The sequence below is a fragment of the Fringilla coelebs genome, assembly GCF_963513975.1.
Source record: "Fringilla coelebs genome assembly, chromosome: 1".
NCBI lineage: Eukaryota > Metazoa > Chordata > Aves > Passeriformes > Fringillidae > Fringilla > Fringilla coelebs.
In genome coordinates this window covers 40479745-40491896 of record NC_140028.1, presented here as the reverse complement: position 1 = coordinate 40491896, position 12152 = coordinate 40479745, and the positions used below count along the sequence as shown (strand labels likewise).

The 12152-nt window shown below is 54.9% G+C and overlaps 2 protein-coding genes across 2 annotated transcripts; both read left to right on the top strand.

The window, feature by feature from the left end:
- Positions 1–871: 871 nt before the first annotated feature.
- On the top strand, positions 872–2753 carry LOC311166570 (transcription factor SOX-17-like). Its single transcript, XM_084226635.1, has 2 exons — positions 872–1263; positions 1532–2753. Exons 1-2 carry the CDS (start codon positions 969–971, stop codon positions 2458–2460), a joined length of 1224 nt encoding a protein of 407 aa, XP_084082761.1. The 5' UTR covers positions 872–968; the 3' UTR covers positions 2461–2753.
- Positions 2754–10312: 7559 nt separating this feature from the next.
- On the top strand, positions 10313–11948 carry LOC311162097 (transcription factor SOX-17-like). Its single transcript, XM_084220245.1, has 2 exons — positions 10313–10626; positions 10895–11948. The coding sequence occupies exons 1-2, from the start codon at positions 10332–10334 to the stop codon at positions 11839–11841; spliced, it is 1242 nt and encodes a 413-aa protein (XP_084076371.1). The 5' UTR covers positions 10313–10331; the 3' UTR covers positions 11842–11948.
- The last annotated feature ends 204 nt before the right edge of the window (positions 11949–12152 follow it).

The window sequence follows — 12152 nt, the reverse complement described above, 5'->3', positions numbered from 1 at the left end:
TGAAAACTCCGTATTCTACATTAGTTTGTATGCCAAAGGAGAAAATAAATGGTGCTGAGATGAAATTCTGTTTATTCTGAAGTGATGGACATTTTTCAAACATCTGTTTGTAATTACAGTTTATTAATTTGGGCAAATCAGAGAAATCCTCATAACGTAATGTCACAAGCAATAAGTACTGCAAAGCTCAATTAATTAAAAATAACTACAAAGAATATTTATGCTTTTGACGGAAACTGAATAGCTTTATTAGGAAGTATAAAAAAAGTGAGAGAGGATATGTATCAGAGGGTTTACTCTGGGTGCAGCATCCTACTGACCAGGGAGCTGAGCTCTTTCATGGGCTTACGAGGGGAAATATGCTCAGGTAGCGCGACAGGGTAATAAACTGCAGTTTGAGGCAGAGATGACGACATGTCTTGTCATTACCAAGCTACATCCCAAATCTGCCTGCAGAAGAAGCCGCTTCTGCCTGTCAGAGTGTTACAGGTTACCGCGGCACTACTGTAAATACTCTGTCTCTTTCCCCTCTTTCGTATCTGCTCCGCTCAGGGATGCCCCTTAGCGCACGGCCTCGTGGGCCGGTCTGCGCTGCCCTTGCGGAGGGCAGGGCTGAAGCCGGTGGCGCTGCCGGTGGCCCGAGGCACAAGGCGGCAGGGGTCCCGCGGGGGCGGGGGCAGCGCGGGGGCGGCCGAGCCCGCGACGCGCTCAGGTGCCGGGCCCTGCCGGGAGGAGCCGCGGGGCCGCCCCGCGGGGCAGCGCCGCGGGAGCCGCGGCCGCCGTCCGGCTGCGCGCCCGCCCCCGCCGCCCCATTGGCCGCGCCGCGGCTCAAATAGGGCCGGGCCGGGCGCGGGCTCCGGCAGCAGCGAGCGGGCTCCGAGTGCCCGGTGTGTCCTGCGAGCCGGCCGCAGCTGCCGGCTTTGGCGGCGGTCGGCAGCGCGTCCGATCCGGCGCGGAGCCGGCGCGAGATGAGCAGCCCCGATGCGGGCTACGCCAGCAGCGACGACCAGGTGCAGGGGCGGTGCTCGCTGCCCGTCATGATGCCGGCCATGTGCCCGTGGGCGGCAGAGGCGCTGAGCCCGCTGGGCGAGGCGAAGGCGAAGGGCGGCGCGGCGGCGTCGGGGCCGTCGGGCGGCCGGAGCAAGGGCGAGGCGCGGATCCGGCGTCCCATGAACGCCTTCATGGTGTGGGCGAAGGACGAGCGCAAGCGGCTGGCGCAGCAAAACCCGGACCTGCACAACGCCGAGCTCAGCAAGATGCTGGGTGAGCGCGGGCGGGAGCGGCGTCCCGTGGGGCGGATCCAGGGCAGAGCGGGGAGCCCGGGGAGGCTCCGGGTCGGGGCTGTGGGCGGCGAGCGGGGGGGATCCGTGCGCTGTCGGGCCGGGGTCCCGGCGTGGCGGTGGCGTCCGAGGGCGAGCGAGGATCGCGCACGGCCGGGCGAGGCTGGGGCTGCGGGCGGTGTCGGTGTCGCCGGGAGCGGGCGTGGGTGTCGCTGGGTGAGCGGGCGGTCTGACGGTGTCGGTGGGTGCAGGTAAATCGTGGAAGGCGCTGTCGCTGGCGGAGAAGCGTCCGTTCGTGGAGGAGGCGGAGCGGCTGCGGGTGCAGCACATGCAGGACCACCCGAACTACAAGTACCGGCCGCGGCGGCGGAAGCAGGTGAAGCGCCTGAAGCGGGTGGAGAGCGGCTTCCTGCAGCACGGCCTGGCGGAGGCGGCGGCGGCGGGGCCCGGGCTGGGCAGCGAGTTGTCCGGCGGCGGCGGCGGCAGGATGTGCGTGGAGGGCCTGGGACTGGCGTACGGCGAGCAGGGCTACGCGGCGGGCGCGGGCCACTACCGGGACTGTGCGCCGCTGGGCGCCGCGTTCGACGGCTACGGCCTGCCGACACCGGACCCGTCGCCGCCGGACGCGGCGGAGAGCGAGGCGTCCTTCTTCGCGGCGGGGCTGCAGGAGGAGTGCGCGCTGGTGCCCTACGGCTACGGCCCGCACCCGGCGGCCGTCGAGTACCCGGCGGCGGCGGCGTCCGAGAGCCCGTCGGGCGGGTCGCTGCGGCGGCACCTGCCTGCCGGGGAGGCGCTGGGCGCGGGCGGGTCGCTGCAGGGGCTGCTGGGCTGCCCGGCGCCGCTGCACGGCTACTACGGGCAGTGCCAGCCGCCGGGAGCGGGGCGCGGCCCGCCGCTGCCGCCGCCGCCGTCGGGGGCCGTGGGGCAGCCGTCGCCGCCGCCGGAGTCGGCGCCGTGCCGGGAGCAGCTGGAGCAGCTGCGGCCGGAGGAGCTGCTGGGCGAGGTGGACCGCACGGAGTTCGAGCAGTACCTGCGCTTCGCCTGCAAGCCCGAGCTGGGGCTGCCCTATGGCGGCCACGACGCGGCCGCGCTGTCGGCGCCCGAGGTGGCGGCTCCCATCGCGTCGGCCGTGTCGGACGCCAGCAGCGCCGTCTACTACTGCGGCTACCCCGACTTGTGAGGGGCTCGCTGGGGCTCGGCACGGACACTGGCACGGAGGCGCCCGGCCCCGCTCCTATTTATGTAATTTATTTGAATCTTGAGAACTGACAGGGTATCTGTGACCTACTCGAGGTTTAAAAGGTGATGTGCCATCTCGCTGTGCCGGTGGTGCAGGTTTTACCATCACTGTCCGACAGTGACATCTAAAACTGTTGCTGCGGTGAAATGATAATACTAGGGGCACACGGAGACTATAATTTCTGAGATCGTGTTAGAGATCCACATGCTTTTGTATGTTTTACAGAGTGCTATGTTTTATATGATGGATTTGTACAGAATGATTTTGCACTTTTACAATAAAGGTAAAATAATAAAACTGGTCTCTGATAACTCTTCCAAGAGGTCTTATCGTCCTTTGTAATGGATTGTTACTGCCTTTCAAACTACTTTTGTGAGTGTCCCGTGCACTAAGCATTAGGTCCTCTCACGCTTTCTGTATAGAGTCTTCCTATGTTTCTCCTGCTTTATTTACAGACAAAAATTTTAAGCCTTCTGTAACTGCCTGCTCCAGGCTCTTGGTTTATTTTTTTTTCTCCACTTCATTGGTGTTTTCTTATAGAGCTGGTTAATATGACCGAATTAAAAAAAAAAAAAAACAAAAACCCAAACAAAAAACAGAAGACTATGAAGGTGCCTGCTGTGGTAGATTAGGGGTTGCTCCCTTTTTAAAGGAAGCCGGGACTCATTGATGGGACGGGTGGATAAGTGCTGGTTTAAGCACCTCCTGGGACAAATTATCTTTCATGCCCTGTAACTGCCTTGCTGCGGAGGGGTGGCGGGGTATCCGATCTCCGCTGCGCAGATCAAGAGCTGTAAATCAGGATTCAAAGTAAGTGAAAAATTACGACACGAGCATCCAAAGGGGGATGCCGGCCGGGAGCAGCCCACTCGGCACCCTGCCATAGCGGCACATTCATCCGTACCTCCCAGAATCTTACCTTTGCTCGCCTAGGGATATCCCTTGTTCGGTGTCATCGCGTCTAGAGATATTTCTATCTCCGTGCTTGGAAAAGGGGTACCCTGTAATTAAACTGCGGTGGAAAAAAAAGACTTTCTCATTTAGATGTTAGTACCGACTCTGCCTGTGGAATGGGACTGATAAATTAATTATGTCTATTGCTTAAATCGGGGGGAGGAGGTAACAGTCATCTGGGTCGTTTGCTTCCTAAGATAAAGCTGTGGAGCTCAGCACCGGGGAGGAGGGGGCGGGGGCTGAAGTGGCAGACTTGCCCACTGATTAGCCTATCTTCCACGAGGACGGGAAATTAAATTGGTCCGTTTTCAAATTACAATTAAAGAGATTTATGTTTGTGCCCGTGAAAGGTAAAATAGATGCAAACTGCCTCAATCAATGAGATTTGAGAGTAGCCTCCTCGGCAAAAATCGACTTAGTAATTGTGCATTCTGAGTCTTGAATCAAAAGGCATTCAGACCCTTAATATTTAGTAAAATAGTCTACTCTCTAGTTTCTCAACCTTCCCATTTTACTTTTCAAACAGTCTTCGATTCTAAGAAATATACGTTAAATATCCATCCTGTCTGTTACTCTCTTCACTCCTCTCCCCAACTGTACGTGAGAAAAATGATGTAATTCTGAAATAGGTGATACTTCAGAACAAGGATATAATATGTTTTCTTGATGCTTTAATTTGGAAAAAAAAAAGCAACAACAAAAAACATTGCATGTTTAAAACATAGATACGTAACCCCAGGAAACAAATGTGCATGAGAGATGGTTTCTTGTTTGGTTGAGTTTTCCTTTTAGTATGGTATTTAAACATATAGGATTAAAATAATTTTGTCCTTTCCACGCATGTTCACAGCTTTCTGTAGGAAAATCACTTTGGCTCGTTAAGGAAATAAATCACAATAAGCTGTTCATAGCTTCAATCATCATTTCTTTTAATTTTTCCTTTAGATGCAGTTTTGCTCCCCTCTTCTGTCCTTCACCCCAGCTTGTCAGACAGCTGGAGCCTGAAGCAGACTTGAAACTGTAAGTGGCTCATAATGAAGGTTGAAAACTTTCTTTTCTGTTCCTTTCTTTTCCTTTCTTTCATTTTTTGGAAAAGAATGACACAAAATTGAAATAAATACACCAGTTTTGGTGAGAGTGTTGGCCCACACAACAGTCCCACACACCATAAAAGTGTGTTGAACTCTGTGTAGTGAAGATGTGGCAGATCTTCCAGCAACCCTTTTTACAGAGCTCTTGCAGACTCAAATCTAAGAAGCATTATTTCCCTGTATGTAGCCCGATGTGTAGCTGTTTTTCTAGCCCTTCCCTATGAGAAGAACGGTCTGAAACTTCTTTAAAATGTCTGGAACGTGGCAGATTTATGCACTGCCAATATGCATGAAACAAAATATTCTGAATCTCTGTCCAAGCCCTATTTTCCTCAAAGCATCTTGACTTTCTGATTCTAAATGACAGACACCCAAATTTGTCCTGTAGCCCTTTTGAAACATTAAACCTTCCTCACGCCCCATGAGCGCCTATGGCAATAGGCACATGAAAAGAAAAACCTCGGAGTGATTAGTATTTTTCTCTCGAGAGCTTTCCGCATCAAGGTTCTCGCTGTCAGGCGGTGAAAGCAGTTGCTGTGTGCCCCGGGGGACTGTGGAGAAGGCTCCAAGTGTGTGACAGAGACCGAGGTGGCTCCTGGCCGCACTCTTCAGGCAGAGTCGGGGTCCGTCACTGCCACTCCGATCCCGGCACTGCACACAGGGCAATTCGCTCCCTGGAAACCGCGCTTCTGGTTTACCCCAAAAAAGCAAACCACAAAGACGGGGTGCCATCTGCAAAGCCTCTCTAGCCTTACCCAAACTCTTTCTCCAGTTAAACAACGGCATTACCTGGCCAGCGCCTTCCAGCCCCTTCCTACAGCAATGGTGAGTGCTCTCTGAAGTTCACAGAGATCACTTATGCCCCAAAGCCCAAAAGCTGTTCAGCTCTTTGTCTTTTGTTTGGTTTTGGGGTTTTTCTGTCCCTCTCTCATTAATTCACAATAAATCCCTAGTAGCGTTTCCATTTTTCTTAACACAGTCAAGTCCCTTATGTTGGTGTCACGTTGCAGCTGGAAGAGTTTGGTTGGTTGCTTTATTTCTGAGTGGGTTGGTTTGTTTGTGTGGGTTTTTTGGTGGTATTTGCTTGTTTGGTTTGGTTGGTTGGTTTTTTGTGTGTTTGTTTATTTTTTATTTTGGTGGTTTTTTTTGTGTGTGTGTGTCTATATGTGCTTTCTGTCTTGCTGAAGTATATGGATAGAAAAGCAAGTGGGCCTAATGTGCAAAAAAGGGGACTTCAGGCCAAGGTACTAAATTAATGTCAGCTCAAGGTTCGTCCATACAGGGCAGGTGGCAAGAAAGCCAGGAGGTCAAAATAACAACACTCTTGTTAAAGCAGAGGAGCTGGAAATGTCAAGAATCAGTGGTTTTGTGCTCTTAAAAAAAACCCAAAAAACCAAAAAAAACCCCCCAAAACTCCCCAAAAAAACCCAAAAGAAAAACAAAACAAATTTAAAAAAAAAAAAAAACCAAACCACAAAGCAAAAAAAAACCAAAAACCCAAACAACAAAAAAAAAAACCCCAAACAAAAAACCCCAAGACAAAACCCCCCAAAATAACAACAACAAACCACAAAAAAATCAACCTCTGTACTAACATAGCAGATTTCTGCCCATTTCTGTAGCTGTGTGCTTTTCCAGCTACAAAGATAGTAATTGCTAGTAGACATTAGCAGCAATACTGCTAATTTCTCCTTTTACACAAATTTAGTTTACTTATGTGGCAATCCTATTCTTGTGTTGCAGTAAATCCTCTCCCAGCCGCTCCTGAGAAGGACGACCGAAGCCCCTGACAAGTTTTGGGATGCCAGCACGGGATGAGGAGCCAATACCCCGGGCACAGCTGGCGTGGGCGGCAGGGACAGGCCATTCGCAGCCTTGTGACAAGCGACATTAGCGTGCATCGGGAGGGTGACTGCACTTATCGCTGCCCCGAGGGACGAGCGGGACCGACAGAACTGTGAAACCCAGTAATTACACACCCACATTTGCTTAACGTTAAACAGTCAAGTAATGTGTTGACTAATTAAATGCTTGCGAGATCAGAGTTCAGTGGCCCTCTTCAGATTTCCGTCTACAAAAATAGGAATTTCTTTCACCTTCTCTTTGTTTGGACAGAGGCTGCCTGTGCGTCTAAGAGGCTGTGCTGATCATCCACGGCTTTCTCTCAGACTGCTATATTTTAGTATTTTAAGTGTATGATTTTACCCTGAATTATTTACTCAGAAGGTCTGTCACACACATAAAGAGACTTCACCAGAGATATGAATGTTGTCTCAGATCAAATGCTAAATAAATCCCTCTGTTCCTGATGACAACTGACTTCTCTCTGCTTTGGAGGCTGCAAAACGTATCCCAGGTTTTGCCCGTTGCGCTCGGAAAAAACCCTCAAAGTCCACACCTTCTTAAGAAAAAAAAAAGAAAATTATTGCACTTTCTACGCTGTAAAATGACAAGTTATGAACGCATTTGCAGAGAAAGGGGTAGGTTATTTGTTTCCCTTTCTTACTTCGAGGGTTGCAAAGCCACCCGGACGTCGCTGCTGTTAACATAACCCACAATCTGTTCCTGTTCTGGATTACAGGGTCCCATAGGTGCTTGTGGCGCCCCAAGGCTGAAGATCGGGTGGCATTACATGCTTGTATTTATCAATATATATATTATTATATTATATATTACCATATCATATCTTATATCATATATCATATAATATCATTATAATGTTGTATTCTGGAACTCGTTTCAAAGCCTCCTTTTTAATTATTTTTTCTTATTATTTTTTCCTTCCTAATGTGTGCTGCTGAATCTCTGGTTTTACTGCTCGGAAGTCTCTTGTGCTCAGAGGACCTGCTGATGGTGATGCTACTTTAGGAGCCCGACGAACTCATGCCATCAAGTTGTTACGCGGTATGACTGAACGAATTGCGTGGTGCGATCCTTGTCACCGCGTGATCCGGCTCCCCGGCCGGTCAGCTGTGACACGGTTGGCCTGGCCAGGTGTGAATTGCCCCATTTCGTGTCCGCTGAAAAAAACCTACGGCGAACTCGGGGGGTCGGGTGTCTCCTGCCCCAACATTCGGCGCTCGTCCCCAGCGTGCAGGAACAGCGGGCACTAGTTACCAGGCTGACCGGGCTGCTACGGGAGGCTCAGCCCGAGGGTGGAGCATCCAACCCGCCGCCCCGAGCCCTCGCCCGGCAGCCTCTGGGGCGGGAAGGTCCGCGGTGGTTCCTCTGTAGGGCTGCGGAGCAGCGAGAACGGACAGTGCAGTGGGGCGCACTGGGTGAAACAAGGGCAGGGGGTCACCGTGCAGGCGGCCGGGAAGGGCAGCAGAGCGTCTTCAGGCTCAAAGACAGCCCGCTAAAAGCAAGGCAGACTTGTAAGACAGGTCCAGTTGTCCCTGTCCTTGAGGATGTCAATATTTTCTCAAAAAGAACTACTCCAAGTTAACTAGCTACCTAGTTTTTATCCTAGAGAAATTTAAAGCATGAGTCCAAGGAATACAAGTGATCCTCTTTCATATTGTGTGTATATGTGCGTGTTAAAAAACAGAGCAGGCAAGCTATTCTGTGTTGGGTTAGGACACAGATAAATCGTTTTAAACTAAGAGAGGATTCTTTTAGATACGCTAGAAGGAAGCAGGGTTACAACGAGGGTGGTAAAACACCGGAACAGGTTGCCCAGAGAGGTTGTGGATGCCCCGCCCTTGGAAGTGTTCAAGGCCAGGTTGGATGGGGCTTTGAGCAACCTGGTCTAGTGGAAGGTGCTCCTGCCCATGGGAAGGGGCTGGAATTAGATGATTTTTAAAGTCCCTTCCAACCCAAACTAGTCGATGATTACTTCCTGCAGTTTAAATATAGGCTTTATATATAAATATATAAAGCCTATATATAGGCTTTATATGTAAATATATTTGTCTATCTTCTGTCCAAAAGCAATTATTTCAAACTTGGTCTGACATCATTAGCATTACCAATGGATTGTTTCCCAGGTAGGTATTCTGGGACCTTTGCAAGACTGCAGACATTTTAATTCGCTTCTCTGGGTTCCAGACTTACGTGGAAGATAAAGGACTCTAAGTAACTCGCGCTAGTGTCTCTTTGTGAAGAACTTATACAGAATTTTATGCTCTCGACTTCAAGCAAAACAGGAACACAGGGGTATCAGGAAAGAAATTGTACAATGATTTAAATATTTCCTATATCCATCGCTAGAGAGAAGAGTGGGGTTCCCCGGCGGCAGGAATCTGTCGAGATGCTCCTGCTCCCACTCCCCACCCGGGATTTACCGCAGTGCCTGGAGGGAGCCCGCCCGGCCGCCCCACATACCTGGCGGAGACAGGCTGTCATGGAAAAGCGCGCCTTATTGGAGGGGGAGAAAAGGGCGTTAATGACCGGCAAACTTTATTAATGAGGGCAGGATTTATTCGCCTGTATCTTCACGTTTTTTTAATGGCCTGTAACTTCACGCCTTTTCTAGTCAGATAAGATGCGATCTCATGTATCAAGGCGCAGATCTGCCCTTCAGCTTGTCCGGTTACACTGGAGCACAAGAAAAAGCGCCAAGAAACACATCTCAGGTCGTGCCAAGGTTTGCAAGTCGCTCGACTGCTCGTTTATGGGCAAACTTTCTCTGCATTCATGCTGTATGATATATGCACTGCTAACACATCTTCCGAGGTACGCTTTGAAAAATAGCGCTGTTGGTACTATCGAAAATATGATCGAATATTAGAAAATCGAAATGGAAAGGATTATTACAGTTTATGGGAACGTCCCATTTGTCAAGACTGCTCTCAATACGATGGCAGGAGGATAGTTGCAAAAATAATTTAAACGCCTCGAATCCATCACCTATTCTTAGGAAAAACAAACAGTACAGTCTTTACAACTTCTCTATACATTCCGACAAAATGAGGGTCCCTTAATTTTGAATACGTCGTGATTTAATGAAACCAACTTGCCAAGGAGGCAAAGCACAGAGAGCTGACGGCAAGGCAATCCTAGGAGGCAGTGACAGTGACAGCAGACGGGAAAAAATCTGTCTCGGTTCGCGGAACAGCCTCGCCATAGCTGAAAGAGCGGATGCACCGAAGCATTCCCGCACCGCTCCCTCGGAGCATTTGGTTAAGGGGGAAGGGGGCAGAGCAGGAGCAGCCGGGGCGCCTCGGACCTGCTCAGGTAGCGCTACAGGGTACGAAGCTGAAGTGTGAGGCAGAGATGATGACATGTCTTGTCATTACCAAGCTACATCCCAAATCTGCCTGCAGAAGAAGCCGCTTCTGCCTGTCAGAGTGTTACAGGGTATCTCGGCACTACTGTAAATACTCTGTCCCTTTCCCCTCTTTCGTATCTGCTCCGCTCAGGGATGCCCCTTAGCGCACGGCCTCGTGGGCCGGTCTGCGCTGCCCTTGCGGAGGGCAGGGCTGAAGCCGGTGGCGCTGCCGGTGGCCCGAGGCACAGGCGGCAGGGGTCCCGCGGGGGCGGGGGCAGCGCTGGCGGCGGCCGAGCCCGCGATGCGCTCAGGTGCCGGGCCCTGCCGGGAGGAGCCGCGGGGGCCGCCCCGCGGGGCAGCGCCGCGGGAGCCACGGCCGCCGTCCGGCTGCGCGCCCGCCCCCGCCGCCCCATTGGCCGCGCCGCGGCTCAAATAGGGCCGGGCCGGGTGCGGGCTCCGGCAGCAGCGAGCGGGCTCCGAGTGCCCGGTGTGTCCTGCGAGCCGGCCGCAGCTGCCGGCTTTGGCGGCGGTCGGCAGCGCGTCCGATCCGGCGCGAAATGAGCAGCCCCGATGCGGGCTACGCCAGCAGCGACGACCAGGTGCAGGGGCGGTGCTCGCTGCCCGTCATGATGCCGGCCATGTGCCCGTGGGCGGCAGAGGCGCTGAGCCCGCTGGGCGAGGCGAAGGCGAAGGGCGGCGCGGCGGCGTCGGGGCCGTCGGGCGGCCGGAGCAAGGGCGAGGCGCGGATCCGGCGTCCCATGAACGCCTTCATGGTGTGGGCGAAGGACGAGCGCAAGCGGCTGGCGCAGCAAAACCCGGACCTGCACAACGCCGAGCTCAGCAAGATGCTGGGTGAGCGCGGGCGGGCGCGGCGTCCCGTGGGGCGGATCCAGGGCAGAGCGGGGAGCCCGGGGAGGCTCCGGGTCGGGACTGTGGGCGGCGAGCGGGGGGCATCCGTGGGCTGTCGGGCCGGGGTCCCGGCGTGGCGGTGGCGTCCGAGGGCGAGCGAGGATCGCGCACGGCCGGGCGGGGCTGGGGCTGCGGGCGGTGTCGGTGTCGCCGGGAGCGGGCGTGGGTGCCGCTGGGTGAGCGGGCGGTCTGACGGTGTCGGTGGGTGCAGGTAAATCGTGGAAGGCGCTGTCGCTGGCGGAGAAGCGTCCGTTCGTGGAGGAGGCGGAGCGGCTGCGGGTGCAGCACATGCAGGACCACCCGAACTACAAGTACCGGCCGCGGCGGCGGAAGCAGGTGAAGCGCCTGAAGCGGGTGGAGAGCGGCTTCCTGCAGCACGGCCTGGCGGAGGCGGCGGCGGCGGCGGGGCCCGGGCTGGGCAGCGAGTTGTCCGGCGGCGGCGGCGGCAGGATGTGCGTGGAGGGCCTGGGACTGGCGTACGGCGAGCAGGGCTACGCGGCGGCGGCGGCTGGCGCGGGCCACTACCGGGACTGTGCGCCGCTGGGCGCCGCGTTCGACGGCTACGGCCTGCCGACACCGGACCCGTCGCCGCTGGACGCGGCGGAGAGCGAGGCGTCCTTCTTCGCGGCGGGGCTGCAGGAGGAGTGCGCGCTGGTGCCCTACGGCTACGGCCCGCACCCGGCGGCCGTCGAGTACCCGGCAGCGGCGGCGGCGGCGTCCGAGAGCCCGTCGGGCGGGTCGCTGCGGCGGCACCTGCCTGCCGGGGAGGCGCTGGGCGCGAGCGGGTCGCTGCAGGGGCTGCTGGGCTGCCCGGCGCCGCTGCACGGCTACTACGGGCAGTGCCAGCCGCCGGGAGCGGGGCGCGGCCCGCCGCTGCCGCCGCCGCCGTCGGGGGCCGTGGGGCAGCCGTCGCCGCCGCCGGAGTCGGCGCCGTGCCGGGAGCAGCTGGAGCAGCTGCGGCCGGAGGAGCTGCTGGGCGAGGTGGACCGCACGGAGTTCGAGCAGTACCTGCGCTTCGCCTGCAAGCCCGAGCTGGGGCTGCCCTACGGCGGCCACGACGCGGCCGCGCTGTCGGCGCCCGAGGTGGCGGCTCCCATCGCGTCGGCCGTGTCGGACGCCAGCAGCGCCGTCTACTACTGCGGCTACCCCGACTTGTGAGGGGCTCGCTGGGGCTCGGCACGGACACTGGCATGGAGGCGCCTGGCCCCGCTCCTATTTATGTAATTTATTTGAATCTCCTTGGGACAGTTCACGAACTTTGTCTGGGCGGACATAAACTGCTATCCTGACTATCCTGCAGCCTACAGGCTTCGTTCGAGCTGGTTTTCGGCTGGTCTTATTGGAATGTTTACATCGTTTTCCCCCTTTCTTTCATGCGCGTGATTATCGATATTTTTGCAAAATCAGCAGTGTTGCATGTTTGCCCAGAACATGTGTCTAGTTGTGTTTTTAACTATATCTGTGTTTTA

Coding starts and splice junctions, on each gene's coding strand:
- LOC311166570 (XM_084226635.1), top strand. CDS start 969: ATGAGCAGCCCCGATGCGGGCTACGCCAGCAGCGACGACCAGGTGCAG. Junction 1,264..1,531: donor CGAGCTCAGCAAGATGCTGG/GTGAGCGCGGGC, acceptor CGGTGGGTGCAG/GTAAATCGTGGAAGGCGCTG.
- LOC311162097 (XM_084220245.1), top strand. CDS start 10,332: ATGAGCAGCCCCGATGCGGGCTACGCCAGCAGCGACGACCAGGTGCAG. Junction 10,627..10,894: donor CGAGCTCAGCAAGATGCTGG/GTGAGCGCGGGC, acceptor CGGTGGGTGCAG/GTAAATCGTGGAAGGCGCTG.